This window comes from Tenrec ecaudatus, chromosome 3 (assembly GCF_050624435.1).
Source record: "Tenrec ecaudatus isolate mTenEca1 chromosome 3, mTenEca1.hap1, whole genome shotgun sequence".
NCBI lineage: Eukaryota > Metazoa > Chordata > Mammalia > Afrosoricida > Tenrecidae > Tenrec > Tenrec ecaudatus.
In genome coordinates, this window is record NC_134532.1 from 153,831,600 (window position 1) to 153,856,445 (window position 24,846).

Genomic DNA, 24,846 nt, shown 5'->3' on the forward strand with positions numbered 1-24,846 from the left:
TCTCTGTTTCTGGGATAAAGTAGCAGTTCTATAACCTAGTGAGTTCTTTCATGATGGAGCCCCTCCTTCCTCTGTTGCCAACAAGCTGGTTCTGACTCCTCGGGAACTCTGAGGACAGTGCTCCATGTGGATTCCAAGCTTGTGCACACAACAAAGGGAGGCTCTCGTCCTTCTACCAGAGTAGATGTGTTCAAACCACCGCTCTTCCTACCTCTCCAGTATGATCTTCCACTATGCTTCACCCCACCCATACCCATACGAACTTCCAAAATCTTGTGGGTTTTGGACAAATGCCACCATGTATCTTTCCTCACCTGACTATCCCCACCTCTTGTACCCAAGATTCTACTTACCCTGCTACGCCCTCCATCAAACCAAAATTCAGGAGTATGAGGACATCCTCCTGGGGAGCCTCTGGCGAATACAGCTGTGCCTGTGGGTTTCAGAGGTTGCCATCCCTACTATATGGGGTGGAGGACAGGAACCAAACCCATTGCCGTTGAATGAATTTTAACTCATGATGTGCTACACAGTAGAACTACTCCATAGGGTTTCCATAGGTGGTAATCTTAATTGAAGCTGTTTGAAATGCCAACCACTGTGCCACATGGGGAGGGAGAACTACCGTATACACTTAAGTATAAGCCAACCCGAATATCACCAAAGAATTTTACCACAAAAACTGCATTAAAAATGTGCTGAAAAAACTCGGCTTATACACGAGTATATATGGTAAGTGCCTTCCTGAGGTCCTACTGCATTCTAACTGCATAGGCAGTTACCCATTCTAATTGCTGTTTCTTATCTCTTCTACTTCACGAGTACAGAACATACTTCGACAATTACCTTCCTAGTGAAGAGTGTTTCAGTGCTTAATAACCCTCTGTTAAATAATGAAAGCCTACAATGTTCTAATTTTGTTCTCAAAACTGATGTCTTTAGGCTTCTCTTTTTTCCCCAATATACAATATTTATTCCTCTGGCATGTTCTCAACGGATCCCTTGTGGCATAGTGGTTACAATGCTTGGCAGCTAACCAAAAGGAGAGAGGGTCAAGTCCACTAGCCACTCTACTGGAAATATATGTGGCAGTTGGCGTCATGAAAATTTTGACTCAGGAGCCCTATGAGGTAATTCTCTCCACCCCATGCCATTAGCCCATTCTGACTCCAAATAACAGAGTAGAATTGACCCTAGAATTTCCAAGAATGAAATCTTTATGGGAGCAGACAGACTCATCTGGTTGTTTTGCATAGGACATTTCTACCCATTGTATAGACTCAACTGGAATTCCGTGTGCATCATGGGGCCTGAATAGAAAGACTGGGAAAAGTTGAACTGCTTATGAATGTTTTGGGGATAACTTTATTTTGCCTATTTCTCCTTTTATACATGTTTAACACGACTGATAAAAATACATGCATCTTCAATAACCACGTAGGATTGGGGCTGATGAAATTCTTGTTCTAGTCAACACACATTTTGGTGCCTCAAATGTTAAGACTTGTTTCTGGGAATATTTGATCTGCTGATTCTAAAAAGGGCATCAGTTTCCCCCTATCAGCTTTAGTTTTTGTTGGGCTACGTAATACTCTCTTCCCTCAGCCTGGTAAGATAATCTCCTATTATGTATATTTAACACCAGCCATGTAAAACCTCACTTAGGAGTAAAAAGCTCCAGGATACTACTGAAGTGAGGTGTAAAATGTTGTCTATACTCACTGCCATTGAGTTGACACCAACTCATGGTGACTGTGTCGGACAGGGTACCACTGTGAGTTTCTAAGACTGTTTAACTCGTTCCGGGAGTAGAAAGTCCCATCTTTCTCCTGAGGAGTGGTTGGTTGGTGGTTTCGAACTTCAGACCTTCTAGTTAGCAGTCCAATGTGTAACCACTGAGCAATCAGATCTCCTCTTAATGTTGTGTATAGGCCAATGTTATTGTTCTGGAGGAAGAGTCCATTTCTATCAATAGACTTGATGGGACTAACTAGTCCCATGAAGGTTAGGCACCTACTTGAGGTTTTATAGCCTGATAGTGCCATATTTTATTTTGTCAATTAACTTCACTCAGCATGTATGCTGTCAGCTAAGGGGATAAAACAAGCTCACTGATTTCCAATTGATTCTGACTTATAGTAAGTAACACACTACAGGGTTTCTAAGATTGTAAATCTTTATTGTGGGTTTGAACCCCCAACTTTGTGGTTAGCAGCTTAATGCCGAAACCTCTGCACCCCTGGCTAAGAGAAACCTAAAAATCAGTGGACCCAGGAGTTTCCCAAAGTGTGTTCTGTAGACCACCTGGATCAGGATCACCTGGGGTGCTTAATAAAAACACAAATTTCCCATACAAGGCTGGCTGAATCATAGTTTTTGGATGGAGGGTAAAGACATCAATCTTAGAATTATCAACTAATCCTTAGATTTTCTAGTTTAAACTAGAAGTCATTTTTTAAGCAGAGTGAACAAATTGAAAAATAGATTAATAGCAAATAACTACATGGCAGGGCTGCTCTAAGTATAGAATAAGACCCGTGTAAGACAGAAACCTGTCAAAGAAGGAAAATAGAAGTATTTTCCATTAATAGTGATAGAAAAGTGCTAAGACTATACTCTGTCAAAGATGGGGTTTTGAGACTTGGGATAACAAAGAATTCTAGCACAAACAGGTTTCACTCTGTATCGATTACCCTTTCAAATGGTCACATATTATCTCGTGAGGAAATTGGTGCACAGAAAGATTAGGTTAAATTGAACAAAGACACATGGTTATGGAATTGGCATTTAACTCAGTCTGGCCTCAGAGGCTAAGATTCTAGTCTCTACCTTATATTGCCTCTCAAGGCAGGGCATTTTACTAGTTAATTACTTTCCAACTACTTTCCTTCTCTGTGAAACAGGACAGTAATCATTTCAGTTATTGCCAGGAATGAAGTAAAACAAAAATACCTGGGAGATATGTAATAAATATTAACCATCCAATCATCTCAACACCTCACCATGACATTGGTTTACTCAATGGATAAACAGTTATGCCTCCTCCTTTAACCGGCCTCTCATTTTCATCCTTGGCATACTAGCCACCTTAAGTATTTTAAAATCCACCCTCTCACTGTCCTCCCTCGGTAGCAATACCAGAGAAACTAAGGAACGTTGTCACCACTGGGAAGCTGTTATTTCCTTAGTCATGCCAAATTTTCAGCAGATGGAGCATGTGCACAAATACCAGATGGAGCATGTGCACAAATACCAACTACTGTAGTTACCAAACCCAAACCAAACTGCCCTGAGTCAGCGGCGCTGTACAAGGATGACTGTCTGAGACACAGGCATGTAAGGCCTGGGTACCATCAAAGCCAGCTCCTATCACATGCCCCACCAAAGTAGTTGCAGCCATCACATTCCCATTCATTTCCTGCCATGGAGTGGATTTGAACTCACATAGACTGTAAGAGAGAACTGCCCCTGTGGGTCCTGAGACTGCTGCCATTCTTTACAGGAGCAGAAAGTCTCATCCACCCCCCCAACCCCCCCACCGCAATGTGGCTGGTGCCAACAGCAGACCTTGCGGTTAGCAGCATACCACATAACCCACTAGTGAGTTAATTTTAGTTGATGATTATGTTATGTCCAAGATTCCCCAACCCTGCTATACAGAAAGGAAAATGCATTTTTTTCATTATGAACTACTAGGAAATGCACAAAATTGATGTAATTCAGGCATTTTCCTTCCTATTCGTGCTTTTAACCAATATTCCCATTAATCTTAAACTTGTGCCACACAGGTGAAAAATAATCCATGTTAAACCCCTTTATTTACAAGTATCCCTGGTAGGCAAGTGAAATATACATCAGTTACTTTCTATCTTCCAAATGACATGATTGCAATGGTACATTTTCTTCCGTTCATGTTGAGTATTGACCACTGCGCTACAATCAGCGGTGGCATTTTTGTAGGTTAATGGGAACCCAAACCAAACCCACTGCCATCAAGTTGATTTGATTCATAACTACCCTATATAGCAGTGGTGCTCAACCTGTGGGTCACGACCCCTTGGGGGGGTTGTCGAACAATCCTTTCACAGGAGTTGCCTGATTCATAACAGTAGCAAAATTACAGTTAAGAAGTAGCAACAAAAATAATTTTATGGTGGGGGGGAATCACCATAACATGAGGAACTGTATTAAAGGGTCAGGGCATTGGGAAGGTTGATAACCACTGCTATGTAGGGTTCCAGAGGCAGTAAATCTTTAAGGGAGCAGCCAGCCAGCCTTAGCTTTCTCCCAAGCAGCTGGTGGGTTTGAACCACTCAGCTTGCAGTAAGCAACCCAATGTCTAACTGACAGCACCACCAATGCTTTATAGCTATTGAGGTGGCTTCAAAAAGTTCATGGAAATATTTCATTTCCCCACAAGCCCTTACATTTGGTAGATTACTTTCAAAACCCTCTTTCAAGTGCCTCATATTGCTTCCACAGTTAATATTAGGATGAACAAATTGAGCAATATCACGACCAAGTTTCCCACACAAGAAAATTTCAAATTTAAGTATTATGTAATAATGCAAGCACCTTAGCAGTTAAAATACCACAACTGATTCAAAATTAAGTGTCAAAGAGTAAGCAAAATACTTTATTTAAGCTTAATGCTCTTTTTAACTCCAGCACGGATGCCAGATAATTCACCACTGTAACGTTGCTCTTCTCTACGAACTTCACGAACCTGGCCTCTTCTGCGAATTTTGGCCCTTCTGAACTTTTCTCGGTGTTTCACTCTCGGATTCCGATCTATCTTCTTTCTCCTAGGTGTAAGTCCTCTATTCTTAGCAATCTGATAGGTAATGGCTCTCTTTGCCTTCGGATCTTCAAGAGCCTGCTCTGTGGCACTTTCTTCTTTCTTTCTCTTCAAATTCTCCCTGTCTTCCATTTCTTTATAGTACTTCAGTGCAGTTTCATCAACATCAGAATCACTGGAAACATCTGTAACAGCAGAGACAGCAGCTAAAGCCTTTGGAGCAGACTTTAGCTTAGCCATCAGGGATTTTACTTTAAGATGCAGTTCCTTCTTTCCAGTCCCATCCTTGAGTTTGAGTAGATGACGGATTTCGGAAGATAGCCTCTGGTCTACACTAGCCAGTTTGTTGATCAAATTTCTGTAGGTAGCAAGCCTTTCTAAGACAGGATGTTCATGTACAGGTGTCCTCCTAGCTTTCAGGATCAAATAAAAACTAATATTAGAGCAGTAGTTCAAGTAGAGGTTGTACTTGGTCCTCAGGTATTGGCTTCCTTTTCTGGATGGGATAAGTCCTTGCTCCACCATCTGTAGCAAAGGCTCCAGTTCATATTTCATCTCTGCCAACCTGGCTTTCAAGTCTTCTATCAACTCCAAGAGCTCTGGCGCTTCTTTCCGCAACATCTTCAGCTTCTCTTTCACGGAAACTTTGGTCAGGTCCTTCACCACCCGTGTGCCGACCCCATCTACCTGGGGCACTGGTTTTGCAAAGGCCTCTACCCAGGTGACTCCAAAATCGTCTTCTTGCAGGGCTTGGGTTAGGCGTTCCTGGATGAGCTGTGCCTCCTCCTCCTCCTCTCTTTCTTCCTCCTCTAAGTCTTGACTCTTCCGGCCTCGGGACTTGGGGCCATAGTCCGTGTCATAGTACAGTTTTTTCCTCTGACCCCACGACAAACTGGGGTCCACAGATGCCTCAGTCTCGCTCTGCATGGAGCTATCATCATCATCGCCATCCTCCTCCCCCACACTTTCACCATCTTCATCATCCTCATCGTCACCATCTAGGCCAAGCACCTCCTCCTCTTCATCACCATCCTCCTCCTCGTCTCCACTGCCTACTTCATGCCAGCCCTTAGTCAAAGCGGCCCGGGATCGCGCCTCATGGAAATCATCTACCTGATCTTGGTAGTAGCTGGAGTCCCCGGGTGATGGTGGCAATTCGGAGTCGTCTTCCTTTTCGCCCGCAGGGTCGGGGCCCGAATTGGCTCGCACAGTTGCCCACTTGGCCGCACCGCGCCGCCGGGATCGCCCAACCATATTTCACACGCGGTATCAGGAACCACAACCGAAGCCGGGTTTTCGGTCACCTCTCGCCCGGACGCACGCACCACGCGCGTCAGCAACAGGCCGGGGAGCACACCGAGCACGCCAAGTCCTCTGGCTCTGTGGTCCGGTCTCAAGAGTTTCCGGCTGCTTCCGGCTCCCAGGATGCTCTCTGCGTGACGTAAGAACAAAGACTTCCGCTCTGTAGGCCTAGTCTCGTTAAGGGTGCCTCCGTTTCGCCCTGTGCTTGCTTCCGGCGACTTAAGGTGCTCCGTGTAGGAATCGGATCCGGAGGAAGTTCAGTTCCGTAGCGTCCTTCCCGGAGACTTCTTATTCTCGCGAGCCTGGGCGCGGCCCGGGGTGGGCCCGGGGCGGCGCTGCAGGATGCGCGCTGCGGGCGGACCCGTAGGGGGCGCGCGCCCACCACGTCTTGGCGAACCCGGAAGGTGGGCCACACCGTGAGTGTACGACGACCTTCCGCTGTCAGCAGTGGGTTGTAGCGTATTTTATTTACCAATTTGTTGGTTTTGTTTGATCTCCTCCCTGTCAGTCCCAATTTAATCAACATTTCCGCCTCCCGTAACGTCTATGGGCCACTTTTTTGCGGACCGGCAGGGGCGGCGCCGCCGGACCTGATAGTCCAGGCTTTGGGGTCTGGGTGTGTGGTGGCATTAGCTCATTTCCATTGCTCTCTCTGCCCCTTAGGTCTTGGCGACTCCGGGGATATATGTTTCTTAGGGAGCCCTGGTGGTGTCATGGTTACGTGTTGTGCTGCCATCCGCATGCTCGGCAGTTTGAAACCACCAGCAGCTCAGCGGGACAAAGACTGGGCACTCTACTCCCATAAGCTGTTACATCCGCATTGACTCCATGGCAGTGAGTGAAGTTTCTGGGGAAGGTATCTCTGAGGAGTAACAATGAGAAGCAGAGATCCTTTATATAGAGTTTGGATTTTCCTGAAGAACTCAAACTGCAGGGAGCGATCCCTGGAGAAAAGTGAGGAGGTGTGGTTTCTAATTTAGTAGTAAGAGGCTCTCTTCACGGTATTTGGGAAAGGACACGTTTTAATTCCCAGGAGCAGACCTTTTAGTCATTCTTCAACGTTTATTAATTATCAAACTGATGGTGAGCATAAACCGACACCTTGCCAGTTCTTGTGGAATTTGTGGCATAGCGGAGACACGTGTTAGTCAAATAATCACGAATTATGTCAGTGTTTGTGTTCAGTCCTGCCCAAGAATGCCAGGGCCTCGGGCCAGCAATGGGTTGCCTGTGAGGAGTGGGGAGAAGGGGTGGGGCGGGAACGGGCGAGGGTGGTACTAGCAAGTTCCACCTTTGTGGATTGTAAAATGCTAGAGATGAGCCCCAGGGTCCCGGACACCCATTCGACAAGAGTTTAGCAAAAATTCGATTTAAGCACAGAAACCCTTTCAAAAGGAATGAAGCAGGTTTACTTTGTTACAAGTGAGAAAGACAAGTTAAAAGAAATGTTTGTTGGTTTTTTTTTTTTAATTGAAGCGGACCTCTTCTTGGTTTTAAAGACGCATTTAAAGGGATGGAGGTTGCAGCTCCAGATGGCCAAGCAGCTTAATAAATTGCTGTTTGTCCCAGGTCTCCTGCATATCTCTTTTTAATTTATCTCAGGCTATAATTGTGGGTCCAGATGTTTCAAGTTGTATCTCAGGTTATAACTCCAATGTGGAGTTCTCCACCCAGCCTGACCTCAAGGTTGAGACATTTGGCAGACTTCTTGCCTCATGAAATATGGTTCATTCTCTTAGCAGACAGAATGTTCATTCTTAACAAGCAGAAGGATTCTTCTGTTAGCAAGCAGAAATCCTTATCCTGTCCCCTATCAATTATATTACGATAGCCAGTTATCCTGTAGTTCAGTCTGACTTAGATTGACCCCGGTGTGGGCCAGAGCAGGTTTCCAGTGGCTGATTTTTCAGAAGTAGACTGTCAGACATTGTGCTTCAAAAGCCTCTGAGTGGAGTTGTACACTTAGTTTTCTGCCCAGCACCTGAGCTTCTTGACCATTTAGACCATTTTGACTATATTGAGATCATTTTAGGATACAAAAGAGGACCCAATCTCAAAGATAATTTATAGAGAACATTGTGAAGTCTTAAATGGGAAGAAGACAATACAAAAACACAGGACACAGACCACAGACATCTGAATGATGAAGGAGGCCATTAGCACAAGGTCTCCTAATAGTGTCCAAGGATTCACAGCCAGGATCCTAGTTAAAGAAGATAACTGTCACAAATTCATGATTGGTGGCAGATATAGTACAGGACAGTGATAGGTGGGACTAACAGAAGTAGGAACAGGACCATACTTAGAATACATGTTTTATGCTAGAAGATTTTACAAGATTAGTCCTGGGCCCCCACCCAGGGCAGTCAGGGTATGCCTTATGGCTAAACAATTCAGTACCATTGATCAAAGAAATACCCAGGCAAGACCTTAAAATAGACTGCCCCTCCCTCCTTGGGCTATTGAAGAAAGAGGTAATCCACTTTCTAATGCACTCTGCCTGAGGGCAAGATTGCCTATATTCTTGATTAATCATCATTCAGTGGAGGCTTAATATACACAGTGACTCTGCAAATGTATTTTTGGGACTCTGCAAATGGGGTGCTCAGAATTTAAGCTCTAATACAGGATAAACCTTGGGAACATGAACATAGACTGCCTACCATCAGCCACTGAAACATCAACATGTCTTTGATAGTGACTGACTTTGAGCTGTCTCTACTCCACTTCCCCTTGAACAGTCTGTTGCGTTCCAGAGACAGCTTGACCTCTGATCTCTTCTGTAACTTCCTTATAGTTGTCCTGTCTTCAGTTCTTCCATATTTTTAGAAATCTATAACAAATGATATCTTAAGTAACAGACAATTATTGGCACCGAGTAAATGTTCAACAAATATTTTCTTTTTAAAAAATCATTTTATTGGGGACTTGTACAACTCTTTATCACAATACATACATACATACATTGTGCCAAGCACATTTGTACATTTGTTGCCATCATCATCTCAAAACATTTTCTTTATATTTAGCCCTTAGTATCAGCTCCTCATTTTCCCCCCTTCCTCCCTGAACCCCTCCCCCACAGACCCTTGATAATTTATAAATTGTTACTATTTTGTCATGTCTTAGGTCTCCTTTCACCCACTTTTCTGTTGTTCATCCCCCAGGGAGGGGTTATATGTAGATCCTTGTGATTGGTTCCCTCTTTCTCCCCCACCTTCCCCTTCCCCTCCTGGTATCACCACTCTCACCACTGGTCCTGAGGGGTTTAATCTGTCCTGGATTCCCTGTGTTTCCAGCTCTTCTCTGTGCCAGTGTACATCCTCTGGTCCAGCTGGATTTGTAAGGTAGAATTGGGATCATGATAGTGGTGGGGAGGAAGCATTAAAGAAATAGAGGAAAGTTGTATGTTTCATTGTTGCTACACTGCACCCTGACTGGCTCATCTCCTCCCTGCAACCCTTCTGTCAGATGATGTCCAGTTACCTACAGATGGGCTTTGGGTCTTCATTCCACACTCACCATCATTCACAATGATATGATTTTTTGTTCTTTGATGCCTGCTACCTGATCCCATTGACACCTTGTGATCACACAGGCTGGTGTGCTTCTTCCATGTGGGCTTTGTTGCTTCTCAGCTAGATGGCTGTTTGTTTATCTTCAAGCCTTTAAGACCCCAGATGCTATATCTTTTGATAGCTGAGCACCATCAGCTTCTTCACATTTGCTTGTACACCCATTTTGTCTTCAGCGATCATGTCGGGAAAGGGAGCACCATGGAATGCCAGTTTAATAGAACAAAGTGTTCTTGCATTGAGGGAGCACTTGAGTAGAGGTCCAATATCCATCTGATACCTTAATACTAAACCTATAAATATATGCACATAGATTTAATTCCCCATCATCATATCTAAATATATTTAGATATGTACTTGTCTGTATTTAGACCTCTATAAATGCCCTTTGCCTCCTACTGCTTTCCTCTATTCCACTATCATGCTCAGCCTTCATTTGGGTTTCAGTAATTCCTCTCAGTTACATTGTCCTTGATTAAACCCTACCAGGCCTCCTAAACCCTCCTGGCCATTGATTTTGGATCACTTGTTTTGTTCCCCTGTCCTTGGGTTTGTTAACACCCATTTCCTTTCCTCTGTCTTCCCCTGCCTATTTCCTCTGCCCCAACCTTGGATCTTTTGTTTTCTCCTCCAGATTGTTTATCCTGCCTATCTAATCTGATAGACCTAGAGAGATAATAATATGCACAAAAACAAGACAGTAAAACAAAACAAAAGAACAACAAAAAATGAATGACAAAAAAGAGAAAATCCTGTAAACAGTTCAAGGTCTGCTTGTTGTCCTTTAGGAGTGTTTCCTAGTAGAGTCTGATGGAGTGCCACGCCCTGGCCTCAAAGTCTATTTTTGATACTCCCTCGGGTCTTCCTTACTCTGCTCCCCTTGCTGCTCTGTTTGCATGCCCTTAGTGTTTTGCCTCTGTGTGGTGGGGTCAGATTGGGCGCAATTCCCACACTGTGTCTCCAGTGTTGTCCCCCATAGGCCTATAGGTCAGTGAGGGATGCTGTGTCATGTCTAGTAGCGGGGCTGGCCATATGGTCCTCTCTGTGCATCAACCAATATTTTCTTAATGAGTAAGTACTCAAATCACACTATTTGTTTAATTGGCTTTGTAGTTGTTGTTAGGTGCCTTCGAGTCAAGTCTTGTACTATCTTCATAATTGTAATGTTTGAGCCCATTGTTACAGCCACTAGGTCCGTCCATCTTGAGGCCGTTTTTGTTTTGTGACCCTCTGCTTTACCAGGCATGATGGCTTCTTCCAGGGATTGGTCTTTCCTGCTAACACACCAAAAGTACTTAAATTTTTTTAAAAGATCATTTTATTGGTAGCTCTTATAACAATACATACATCAATTGTATCAAGCACATTTGTACATGTTGTCATTATCATTTTCTTTTTTTCAAGCACATTTGTACATGTGTTGTCATCATCATTCTCAAAACATTTGCTTTCTACTTGAGCCCTTAGGATCAGCTCATTTTCCCCCTCCTCTCCACGCCCCCTCCCTTATGAATCCTTGATAATTTATAAATTATAATTATTTTGTCCTATCTTATGCTGTCTGACATCTCAAGGATCATTCTGGCTGTACATTTTTCCCAGATAAGAGTTGTTTATTCTCCTGGCATTCCGTGGTACTTTCAATATTCTTTGACACCGTCACAATTCAAATGCATCAGTTCATTGGCAGGCTTCCTAATTCAGTGCCTAGCTTTATATATGAAGTGATGGAAGATACCATGGCATGGGTCAGGGGCACCTCGGTTCTCACAGTGACATCTTTGCTCTTCAACACTTTAAATAGATCCAGTGCAGCACATTGTTCCAAGGCAATATGTCATTTGATTTCTTACCTGCTCCTTCCATACACATTAATTGTGGATCCAAGTATGTGAAATTCTTGACAACTTCAAATAATTTCTCAGGTTTATCATGATGTTGATTATTGGTCTAGATGTGAAGATTTTTGTTTTCTTGAAGTTTTTCCTCCCATGGAGTTGTAATCCATACCGCAGTCTTTGATCTTCCTTAGTGAGCACCCAGATCTGTTAGGTAGCTTAGCCTAGGTAATTGGGAAGCCCATTTACGCATGCCCAGGAGAGCCAGCAAAGGATAAAGCTGGATTTTCCCGCCAGTGGGCGCAGATGGGCGTTACACCTGGAGCAGCCCACCTAGGCCAGGTGACTGCAATTCAGCCAATGGGATCGACCTGGGGTCGTTCACCACGCCTCTCCCGGGAACCCATAAGAAGGCAGGAACTGAGAGGGAGAGGGTCTTGCTTGGGCGGTCTGGTTGTCTTCTTGGGAGGAGAGAGATCCTTGCGTGACCTGGGGCAGTCTCTGCCAGGCCACATGGTCAAAGGAATCCTATGGGTGCCGCGCAAAACCTGAAACTTCTTTTAACTCTCATTAAATTCACTTGAATCACGAGAAAATCCAGCTTTGTCCTTTGCTGGCTCTCCTGGGCATGCATAAATGGACTTCCCAATTACCTAGGCTAAGCTACCTAACACTAACAGAAATAAATAAAAGAAAGAAGAAAATGTTCTGAAATTGGTGATGACTGTAAAACTCTTCTTAATGTGATTGAACTATTAAATTGTGTGATATGTGTTTTATTATATGCTAATAAAACTATATTAAAAAGTTTGGTGGCTCAAAGTCACCTAGAAGTACTTCCGAGGAAAAGCCTGGTGATGTGCTTCCAACAGCTCCTGCCTGAGACCCGGACACCGCTCCGTTCTACCCGGCACATAGTGCTTGCCATGAGTCAGAATTGACTGGTCGACAACAACAACAACATCTGTGCCAGAATACAACATGCTGTGTAGATCCAAGGATGGATTAGCTATAGCCGCTCCCAAAACTCTCTCAAAGAATTTTTCATCAGGTAGGAAAGAGAGAAGATGCACACAGAGTAACTGAATTTCAAGGCATAAATTCAGGGTTGTCAAAGAAAAGAGGAGTGGGAGATACCACGTTTGTTACTTTGGGAATATTTTTTGACGAACAAAAACTCCCTGTCATAGAGTCAATTCTGACTCCTAGTGACCATATAGGATCAGGTAGACCTGCCCCTGTGGGTTTCTGACACCAACTCTGCCACTGCACAGAGTCCTCTTTCTTTCAAAGCAGCTGGTGGTTTCAAAATGCTAACCTTGTGGTTAGCAGCCCAATGGATACTATGCCACAGCGTGGCATAGTGACTCTACTTTGGGCTGCTTACTGCAAGGTCAGCAGTTTGAAATCACCAGCTTCTCTGAGAGAAAGACTAGACTTTCTACTCCCATAAGGAATTATAGTCTCAAAAATCCGCCTGGGCAATTCTTGAGGAATGTTGCATGTATATTGAGACTGTAGTTTTGTAATTGTTTTAAATAAACTGAATTTTCAATGAAGTTTCATTTATGTACAAAACAAGCATCAGTTGTTCTATTAATTTTTATTGCATGCGATTAAAAATTTTATAGTCATGTATCAGGACCAAATACCTATCATAGATATGATTAGAATAATGCTTTAGATACTTTTGTTGAGTGGGCCTCAGCTCTCTCCATAACTTTGAGACCAGAAAAGCTAGATGGCGTCCACCTACCACTGTCAACTGCTCTGTAAAAATCATATTAGAAGATTCTGGATAGAATGAGGGCTGGGGGGGGGTGTGTAGAACAGAACATAAATCACAGAAGAGACCAGACTTACTGGTCACATTGACGAGTGGAACCCCCAAGACCATGGCCCTTAATTACCTTTCAGGTCTGGTTAGACTATTTCCTTTCATTCCTGGATTAGACTAATCAACGATGTACGGTCACAGGGCAACATTCACCCAAGTGCAGAGTTCCGAGTATTCGGAAAGAAGTAGGAATGGGAACAGGAAGCATGGAAGGAGCAGAATCTGGAGATTCATACGTTGAGGGTATTTCAACAGATGGGTTAAAACAAAATGTGAATGAACTGTTGTTGAGCGTAAAGCTGATTATCTGCTCTGCAAAATCTCACCTAATTACAATAAAAGTAAAACTAGTAATAAAGTAGAGCAGAGAGGGAAAAATGTGGGAGGGACACAGTACAATATATTTCATCTTTGCCCCACAAAATTCATGTCATTGCTGCGTGTAAAGCACATTCACTCCATCATGTTAGTTATCTCATTTTGTATCAACTCCCAGTCTATACATCTCACCTTTGTAATTATCTAATATGGTTAAAACTTTATGTGTATTCCATCCTGGGGCCAAATCCTTCATCTGCGAACCTGTGAAATATAGACTGTAATTGATCCGTTTCCAACATTTCCATTACAAATGGCAGAAATTGGAGGAACAAAAGGGGGAAATGGCACCAGCCTTGTCCCAAACTCAGCAGAACACTTTATATTAGCGTTTGTAACAATTCTTTGGCACCACGTGGGCAAGGGCTTTGCCTTCGCACTCTGGATATTGCCCGTACCCACTGGTTTCTTGGTGGAGGCCCATCAGCCCTGGGCTTTGACTCAGAATGCCATCAGCTCTAAACCTAAACCAAACCCAGTGCTTCCAGGGCAGTTCCGACTCATAGACTCTAGTCGTGGGACAGAGTAGAGCCACTTCCTAGGGATTCCGAGATGGTAACCCTAACTGAAAGAGCCTGCCCCGTCTTTCACCTGTGGAGTGGCTAGTGGGTTCAAACCACTAACCTTTCAGTTAGCAGCTCAGTGCTTAACTCACCGAGTTACTAGGGCTCCTTTCCATCTGCTTTAGGTGGCCTCATTCTCCGAGTTTATCTGAGAGGTGACCTTACCACCAAGCCTTCAGAGCCCCTTTCTTCTGCCCCGTGGGCATGGTATATCTACCCCCTCAGCATGGGTGTGGGTTGATAGAGTACTCTGGGAAGGTAGATCTGATGACGTGGCATCACATGTACCTCAGGTGAGCTGGAAATGAGCAGCACTATAAGGGGGCTGTGCGTCAGCATCAGCTCCATGGCAGTGAGTTTTGGTTTTAGATTGAGGGGCTATTTGAAAGCCACAAAAGCCCTGATGGTGCTCTTAGCTGTGAGTGGGACTGCTAACCACGACCCACACTTCACACCCACGACCTGTCCAGGAGAAAGGTAGGCTCTGCTCCAGTAAAGCGTTGCAGCCTCACATACTCCATGTAGGGACTCTGAGTCGGAATCAACTCTGGTGGTGGGTGTGGTCCAGCTTGAACTCTGGAGCTGGATTATCTGGAGTCAAATCTGTATCTCTGATTTACTAGCTTTAGGCTTTTATCCAAGCTTCCCGCGCCTCCATCTTCACACCTCTAAGTAAGAGATTATTAAAGAACTGCCACACAGGGTTGAGTGGCAAAGAGTTTTCACGAGTGGCTGGCATATAATAACTACTCAGCATTACTACTATTATTACTGTTGTTGCCACAGTCATGAATAAAGAGTGAGCTGTTGAAGCTAATCTGGTGATAGAAAATCTTTATCACCCCGAATACCTGCCCTGGAGGAATCATTCTATTAACACTGGAGATATATTTGTAGACCCCTACTTCCACAGTAAGAAAATGCACACTCACCGTCATCTAGTCAATTCTGACTCATGGTGAGAGTAGAAAGCCGGATCTCTCGCCCACAGAGCAGCTGGTGGTTTCACACTGCTGATCTTGTGGTTAGGAGCCTGATGCTTAACCATCAGAGCTGTCAGGGCTCCTGAGAGCCTTAGAGTTAGGCACAAACGTGTTCCAAAAAGAGTCTGCTGTTTCTCTTCTTGTGTAGCTGACTACCTCCTGAGATAGACCTAACAGCAATGTAATAAGGATTCAGACTGCTGAGAACTAGAATTGAAGCAAATATGATAGTTAGATGTCAAATATAATTCAATAGTTATTTGCTCTAGTGAGTAGGTGTATGATAAAGTAAAACTAATAACTGATTATTTTCAGCAATACAAAGTTTAAAAAAATTCATACCTAAAAGGTAAGCCATTGTAGTAGTAAACTATGCTCACATAAAGGGAATGTGGGAGCTGGTAGAATTGAAGAATTGACCTTGGTCTGTTCAGTATCAAAAAGATCTGAAAATACTAGACTACGATGCTCCCAGAATACACACTGGATAGTGCAACTCTGCTCTGGATCAGACAGGGGAACGTAGGGAATACAATGCTTAATGGAAGCTCACTCCCTCATTGCAGACAGTGACCCAACAGGACAGGCTAAAACAGTGGTTCCCCGCCCCACGTGTTTCTGAGACTAACTCGGTATGGGGGCAGAAAGCCTCTTTTTCCCATGGAGCAACTGGTGGTTTCGAACTACAGCTCAGTGTGTAACCCACTGTGATGACTTATTAGTCCTCTAGTTTATCTCTAACTGCCCCTTCAGGGACTACACTGAAACTCACAAACAGCATTCATGGTTAAAGGGTTTATTAAGGAAGTCAACCAGTTTTAATGCCAGTGAGAAATGTTCAGGGTGGTCATTTGCCAGGACATGCTGCATAGTTTCAGATCTGCTAATGCCCAACAGAGTGTACCACTCTGCTGTGAACCTCTACCTGAAGGCATTAAACTCAAGCTCCATGGGTTAGTAAACACAAATCCCCGAATTAAGTGCCCAAAGCACTCTACTCCAGTAAGGCTCAGGCCATTTCTGTGGGTCAGCAAGTTCAACTTTCCCCAAGTTTGTGCCCAGAGGCAGCCTGTTGTGCAAGCCAGCCTCCTGTACAAAGCACTGGTCCATGGATTGGAAAATCCCTCGTTCTCTTCCTTGCTCTGGCTCTTGGTTCAGCTGTGCTCCCTGATGGTGGTATAACTGTCACCTGGATCCAGGAGGTTCACTGCACAGAGGTCTCGGGGTCCAGAGGATGGGTCCTACTCCTGGATTTTGGTAAGATCCCTGCCCCTGCATCTCAGAGGGCTCATTTTGGATGACACTCCAGGGAATCCTGTTTATAATTGCCCACAGGTGAATCCTATCAGTATCTTCCCCCAATTTCCCATGCAGGGAAAGGTCATTTGGTGAGCGTTAGAGACTTTGGCTAAAAGAGCCACGTTAAATGGTACACTGTCCCTTCACCAATTATAGTACCAGGCCTAACAAAGTAATATTAGAGCTTTCAGAAATATCTAAAATACTTTGAAAAACTCTTAAATTGTGACTAAGGTGGAGGCTCATAGAACAGATGATCAGTTTTACACTCAATGATTCATACGCATTTTGTTTCAACTCATCCATTGCAGTCCTCAATGTACCCTCACTTACCCTTCTTCCTCCTTATGTTTCCTGTTCCCATTTGTCCTTCTCTCTTAATACTCCGAACTTTGTCTCTGAGTTAATACTGCCCTTTTGATCCTAAGTGGTTGATTATTTTAATCCAGGGGTGAGATCCGTTCCAGACCTGACAGGGCCATAGACTTGGGCCCCCACTAGTGAGTGGCTGTAAAGCTGGTCTCTTTTATGATTTTGAGCTCTGTTCCACATTCTGCCCACCCCACCCCCAGTCTATCCAGGACCTTCTAATGTGACCCCTTTCAGAACAGTTGGAGTGGTACCTGGATACCAGCTAGTTTTTTTCTGGTCTCAGTTGTACAGACTGATGTTTCTGTGTATCATTAACCCAATAGATCAGCAGTTCTCAACCGGTGGGTCATGACCCCTTTGGGGGTGGAACGATCCTGAAATAGTTAAAGTTTATTGTGCCAACCTGGCGGATAAACACATATGGGGTTAATTGAAGGGCGGAAAGATAAATGGCTCAGTGAGCCTTGCCTTACTAGTTCTCAGGTCTCTTGCTTTGTGATAGTCGGACCAGGGTGCAGCTGCCTTAGCCAGTTCCCTGCTTCAGTTGGCAAGGCTCACTTCCTGCAAGATATCCCTGAGGAGAAGCCACATGGACCTACCCCAATGCACCCCTGGGTGCTGGAGCAGCTGTGTGGAGACGCTTGCCAGTCGGCATCATTGCATGTGTTTTGTGAGATGGAGGAGGACTTTGTGGATTGGTGTCGGACATATGAGTTAATGTTGGACTTGTGGGCTTGGGCAGCACTGGGTTAGGATGCTTTCTTGATGTTCACTTAACCTTTATATAAAACTCTCTTATACATATGAGTTTCTGTGAATTTGTTTTTCTAAAATACCCAGACTAACAGACCCTTTCATAGGGGTCGCCTGATTCATAGCAGTAGCAAATTACAGTTATGAAGTAGCAACAGGAATACTTTTATGGTTTGGGGGTTCACCACAAGATGAGGAGCTGTATTAAAGGGTCGCGGCATGAGGCAGGCTGAGAACCACTGCCTTCGACTCATTGTCTCTGTGCATCTTCATTTTCATCACTGTTCTTTTCTGTAGAAGGGGAGAAACTGATAGTGGCGCCTTAGTTGGCTGCTCACCAACGTTGAAGGCACCAGCCAGTCACTTGCCAGAGTAGGATGTAGAACATTGTCTTGGTGGGTCGTATTATGCTAGCTGACTTTAGTGTCCCCTTAGAGTACAGTACTGGTCATGTAAGCCCAGAACTCCCTCCCTCACAGTGTTTCTTTAAGTCTGAGAAAGTTTCGTAACTTTGACACATTCATGCTCCACCCTACAAGGCCTCTTTAATGTGCTTAAGGCAAAGGTGACCCTTTGAAGATTAGGGTGTGCCTGAAGGAAGCCAAGGTATTCTCAGTTGCTTTGTGTACATGTGAAAGCTGGACAATGAGTAAGGGAGATTGGAGAATGGATGCATTTGAATCGTATTGTTGGCAAAGAATATTCAAACTACCAGAAGAAAACAGAAATATGTTTTCGAAGAAAGACAGCCAGAATGCTCCTTAGAAGAAAGGCTGTCAGGACTTGGTCTCACATACTTTGGACATGTCATCAGGTGAGACCAGTTCCTGGAAAAGAACATCCTGCTGGGCGAAATTGAGGGTCAGGGAAAATGAGATGTATTTGCTCAATCAAACACAGTGATTGTGAGGATGGCACAGAACTGCGCACTGTTTTGTTCACTTGCATGCAGGTCTGCTGTGAATCCAAACCAAACCAAATCTGCAGCACCTAACAGCCACAGTAGAGAAACTGCGAGAAAGTGAATTTGTTTGTTAAAGCAACTCATTTTATAGTATTTCTGCTATGAAACCTTGGATCACAAAGACAGATTGGTCCTTTATTTAAGTGCCAGAATTTAGGTGAGCACTTAAATTAAGGAAGAAAGTATATACACCTTATCCCTGTAAATAGCCTATATATATATATTTAGAATTTAGGGACCAAGTTAAATTCATTTATAAATTAGTACATTATTTAGTGTTCTATTACACAGGCCATAGACAGTCAGTACCCACCAACCTCCGTTTTTAAAATTAAAGACTAGTTTTCATCCTATTCAAGAAGCCCTTAGTAGTGCAGTAGGTCAAAGGCTTGGCTGCGAACAAAAATGCAGGCAGTTCAGCCTCACCAGGCTCCCTCTCAGAGGCAGATGCGGCCGCCCTGTGAACCTGTGGAGTCTGGAGGGCCCTAAGGGGCAGTTCTACTCTGTCACCTCGTGCCACTCTGAGTCAGCATGGACTCCAGTGCAGCAGGTTTGGGTCAGAATGAGGAGGTTAGAAAATAGCTGACGTCTTTTGGATGTTGGAACAGCCGCAAACTGGAAATCTCTCATTTTAACAGGATGCCAGTTTAAACATTTCCATGGTATTGCAAGGGACGTAAATTCTTGCTGGTCATGTTTAAACATCAGCAAACATGCCCGGATGGGGTTTGAGCCTCTGGGGAAGTAGGTACCGGATGGTGCTGAAACAGAGCCTCCACTGCCATCAGGGATTGGGGCTAATCTTTAACTTCCATGCAGGGCACATCTCACTGGGCTCTATTACTTCAGATGCCTTCCTACCAAGGGGCTGCCCCTGCTTCCCTGGCCCTCCCCCCTGGGAAAAAAAAAAAAAGGTCTGAGAAGCCACCTTCTCTTCTTAATCATAGTCTGTGCTGCGAAATCTCCCATCGGTTGGCAGAACCTATTTGTCAGTTCTCAGAAATCCTTTCATATAACACCGAAGCTGCATTTTGGCAAGTGTGGGTAGCTTAGTGGAGAAAATGTCTTGAGTGTGCTCCTACCGCCCCATCTAGCCCTCTCCCACCTGCTGCTGGGAGGGATGGGGAACCACAATGTAGACCCAGCCTCCCAGTCAACCTTTTCTCTTATTGAGTTTATTGAAAATTGCTTTACAAGAAGCAAGACTAAACACTTATCTACACACTGCTTTTCTTTATGAAAGGCTCAAATTGCAGACTTAATTATTACCTAGTTCATCTAAAGATTTTGCTGACTGAATTCTGCTGCATAGTTCCTAGTTTGTTAAGAAATGTAAGTAGTTACTGGATAGGATTCATAATTTTAAAAAAATTACAAGGCTCCCTCATTTTTGTCACCAAAATAACACATTTGAGAGCAATTTGTTAAAAGGAAGCCAGTTGTGCCTGAGGCCCTGGGTGGACATTTCCCGTGAGCATCCTTTGGTGTGGTCAGGCCATAGCCCTGCTGGGCTTTCGTCTTCCCACCGCACCTGCCATGTAGGACACATACTCATGGGGCTGGGATGGGCAAAGCCCCCTGACAGCTCCCTGTAGCTTCAGGGCACTCTTGACCGTGCTGGCGGGTGGATGACATAGAGCACATGGGGCTTGGAAATACTTAGTTCTCATGTGAAAATAAAATTGCAGCAAGAAAAAATAAAAAGAGCTCCAACTAATGTATTGATTCATACCATTTCAGTGGCTATTTTAAAATAGCTGTGTGGACATTTTGATGGTCCAGAAACTGGTAAAAAAAGAAAAGAAAAAGCCACCGACTAAACAAACGAGCAAAGAAAATAAGCAGAATGCCCCAATCCGGTTGGTTGCCTGGGCACCGAATATGGCCTGCATCTACTCTACCCCTGGCGAGGTGGACAGTGACTGTTCAAGTGCCGTCTTTCCCACGTGAAAGACAAATGTACATCCCAGGTCAAACTTGGAGTTACAAGCTATGATTTCTAAGATACACGCTCAGTTTATTATCTACATCTTTCAGGAATGAGTAGAAGATATAGCCAATCAAGTAATATGTTTCTGTGTTCAGTATCATCATTGCCCAGCAATAGCCTTTATTAAATTTCTGTGTCTTTTGTACTAGAGTGTCATCAACATGGATTAAAAAAAATTTTAAAGAGAAAATATCCAATGTGTAACCTCTGTGAACACAAGTTAATAGCGGAAAGCATGTTCATTTCTCATCTCAGGCATTGAAAACTAAGCTGGAATAACTGAAGATAGCAAAAAGAAATAGCTTTTATGTTGCTTTTTGGACTTTCAGAGAAGATCAGATGTAGAAATAATATTTTTCATATTCAGACAAGCAGTAATGAAAGATTAGATAATTATGAGAGTAATGAAGGGAAAATGCATTCTTCTTATTGGTATTTATCAACTTATTTAGATGACTTAATATAATCACAGAAACTCCCTGAACTATTTTGGGTTGCAAAAAGGAAAGAGAGATTATTTTCAGTTATATGAAAGACAATGGAAGACAGATAGTTGCCATCTGCTTTCAACGGTCAGAAACCACTTATTTTTAGACCATTCAATGTTAAAGAGTCTCAAATAGGATCATTTTCTATCTCAAGCCACAAAAATTCTAAAAGTGATTTGGAAGTGAAATAGAGAACATGTACTGAGATGTGGGATGACTGCTTTAACCCTTCTAAGTTTTTAATTACAAAGGACTTTGTTTGGTAACCTCAACTGCAAAAATGAAGAGTTTACTCCAAAGAAATCCTGACACTGCTTCCCCTTCCAGACTCTGATCCAATTAAAAATTGAAATCTATTCTGAACATTTAAAAAATCATTTTATTGAGCACTCATACAACTCTTATCACAATTCTTCTATCCAACCATTTTGTCAAGCACATTTATACACTTGTTGCCATCATCATTTTCGAAACATTTTCTTTCTCTTAAGCCCTTGGTATCAGCTCTTCATTTTTCCCCATTCCCTTCCCCACCCTCCCTCCCTCATGAACCTTGATAATTTATAAATTTTTTTTCATGTCTTACACTGATCGATATCTCTCTTCACCTACTTTTCTGTTGTCCATCGTCCAGGGAGGGGGTTATATGTAGATCATTGTGATGGTTCCCTCATTCTCCCCACCTTTCCCTTACTCTCTTGGTATCTCTACTCTCATTATTGGTCCTGAGGGGTTTATCGCTCCAGGATTCCCTGTGTTTCCAGCTGTTCCCTGTGCCAGTGTACATCCTCTGGTCCAGCCAGGTTTGTAAAGTAGAATTAGGATTATGATAATGGTGTGTGTGTGTGTGGGGGGGGAAGCATTAAAGAAGTAGAGGAAAGTTTATGTTTCATTGGTGCTATACTGTACCCTGACTGGCTTGTCTGTAAGGGACCCTTCTGTAAGGGGATGTCCAGTTGCCTACAGATGGGTTTTGGGTCTCCACTCTGTATTCCCCCTCATTCACAGTGATATGATTTTTTTGTTCTGGGTCTTTGATGCATGGTACCTGATCTTATCGATACCTTGTGATCACAGAGGTTAGTGTACTTCTTCCATGTGGACTCTGTTACTTCTCAGCTATATGAACCCTTGTTTATCTTCAAGCCGTTAAGACCCCAGATGCTATGTCTTTTGATAGCCGGGCACCATCAGCTTTCTTCACCACATTTGCTTATGCACCCACTTTGTCTTCAGCGATTATGTCAGGAAGGTGAGCATCATGGAATGCCAGGTTAAGAGAACAAAGTGTTCTTGTGTTAAGGGAGTACTTGAGTAGAAGCCCAATGTCCATCTGCTACTAAACTCATAAATATATGTACATAGATTTATTTCCCCATTGTCATATAAATATATTTACATATGTACTGTGGGAAACAAAAGGATTTCTCCCAAGTTGTCCCCCCCAAATATATGCCAAACTTAGTTGCTTGCAAATGACTATACATTTGGAGGTCATCAGAAGTAAGTCAGAGTTATTCTCCCAAAGGGTTAGCAGCCATCTAGACCAAGCAGACACCACTGATTATCCCACAACAAGTAGGGCCCACTGCCTTCTGATAAGGATAGTAGTTGTCTGTTTCCTTGTAGGAGAAGCCAGAGAGGTCATACCCGCCCTAGGATAATCAAGGTTAGGCTACCATCATGAATCTATGGTCCACCCATCTTGTCACATGTATACCCCTAGACCTTCCCATTCCTATGGGACTACCCCTAGCTCATCCCCTTCATGTCACTCTGTCACGCTTATGCCTATCATACATCCCCTTCCTAAGATGTATATGCCTATTGTACTGCCCCTTCCTGTGACGTGTGGTTACCTGTAATCATGTCCCCTAATGAGATATAACCCTTGGTTAGCAATAAAAGGGGGGGTTCTCCTGCTCTGGCTCCCGAGGCTCTCTCCTGCTCTGTATTTAGATATCTATAAATGCCCTTTGCCTCCTAGTTCTTTCCTCTATTTCCTTTTTTTTTTTCCCTCTATTTCCTTTTACTTTCCGCTTGTCCCTCTGTCATGTTCGGCCTTCATTTGAGTTTCAGTAATCCCTCTCATTTGCAATGCCTTTGATTAAGCTCTACTAGGCCTCCTACACCCTCCTTGCCATGGATTTTAGAACACTTGCTGTTCCCTTGTCACTTAGTTTGTTAACACCCACTTAATTTCCCCTGTCTCCCATGCCCCCCCAAGTGTAGGTCCCATTGTTTTCTCCTACACATTGTTTATCCTGCCTATCTTATGTAGATAGACATGCAGAGATAATAATATGCACAAAAACAAGACAAAGCTAAACAAAGCCACAAAAGAAAATAAAACAACAACAAAAGAAAAGCCTGTAAATAGTTCAAGGTCTTTTTTTGACCTTTAGGAGTATTTTCTGGTAGAGTCTGATGGGGTGTTACATCCTGGCCCCCAAGTCTCTTTTTGGTATTGCCTAGGGACTTCATTTCTGAGCATTATTTTGCTCCCCTTAAAAATCATTTTTATCATGGAGAAGCTAGTCAATATCATTGTTTACATATTAACTATTAATATATTTTATCAAATGATGATGGTTTTGATAAGGAAAGTCTTTTGAAAAACAGTTTATGGTGGAGGGAGGGTGGGGTGGAAAGGGGAAACTGATTACAGGGATCTACATATAGCCTCCTCCCTGGGGGACAGACAACAGAAAAATGGGTCGAGGGAGATGTTGGACAGTGTGAAATATGACAAAATCATAATTTATAAATTATCAAGGGTTCACGAGGAAGGGGGGAACGGGGAGGGAGGGGGAAAATGAGCTGATGCCAAGGGCTTAAGTGGAGAGGAAATGTTTTTAGAATGATGAGGGTAACAAATGCGCAAATGTGCTTGGCAAGATGGATGTATGGATTGTGATGAGTTGTATGAGCCCTCAATAAAATGATTTAAAACAAAAACAAACAAAAAAGAAAAACAGTTTATGTAGATTTTTTTGTTAACATTTCTTAAGGTCTTGACTTCACCCACTTTTCTGTTGTGCATCCCCCAGGGAGGAGGTTATATGTAGATCCTTGTAATCAGTTTCCCCTTTTCACCCCACCTTTCCTCTACCCTCCCAGTATCACCACTCTCACCACTGGTCCTGAAGGGATCATCTGTCCTGGATTCCCTGTGTTTCCAGTTCCTATCTGTACCAGTGTACATTCTCTGGTCTAGCCAGATTTGTAAGGTAGAATTGGAATCATGATAGTCTGTGGGAAGGGGGGGTGGGAAGGGAGGAAGAACTAGAGGAAAGTTGTATGTTTCATTGTTGCTACACTACACCCTGACATGGCTCGTCTCCTCTCCATGACACTTCCGTAAGGGAATGTCCAGTTGCCTACAAATGGGCTTTGGGTCCCCACTCCGCACTCCTGCTCTTTCACAATGATATGATATTTTTTTGTTCTTTGATGCCTCATACTTGATCCCTTTGATCCCTTGTGATCACACAGGCTGGTGTGCTTCTTCCATGTGGGCTTTGTTGCTTCAGAGCTAGATGGCCTCTTGTTTACTTTCAAGCCTTTAAGAAGACCCCAGGCACTATTTCTTTTGATAGCTGGGTTCCATCAACTTTCTTTCCCACATTTGCTTATGCGCCCATTTTGTCTTCAGCTATTGTGTCGGGTAGGTATGCACTGGTCTTCTATGATAATGTTCTGCTAG

At 43.5% G+C, this 24,846-nt stretch overlaps 2 protein-coding genes across 3 annotated transcripts in view; one reads left to right on the forward strand and one right to left on the reverse strand.

Moving 5' to 3' along the window:
* Positions 1-4,608: 4,608 nt before the first annotated feature.
* Positions 4,609-6,206, reverse strand: UTP3 (UTP3 small subunit processome component). The gene has a single exon (XM_075544238.1). The coding sequence runs from the start codon at positions 6,050-6,052 to the stop codon at positions 4,637-4,639; it is 1,416 nt and encodes a 471-aa protein (XP_075400353.1). The 5' UTR covers positions 6,053-6,206; the 3' UTR covers positions 4,609-4,636.
* Positions 6,207-6,439: 233 nt separating this feature from the next.
* JCHAIN (joining chain of multimeric IgA and IgM) overlaps positions 6,440-24,846 on the forward strand; it is a 53,074-nt gene continuing 34,667 nt past the window's right edge. The window contains exon 1 of one of the 2 annotated variants that reach the window (XM_075544239.1): positions 6,440-6,547. The gene's annotated coding sequence lies outside the window, so the exon portion shown is untranslated. The remainder of the gene's footprint in view (positions 6,548-24,846) is intronic. The other variant, XM_075544240.1, reaches the window with a different exon arrangement.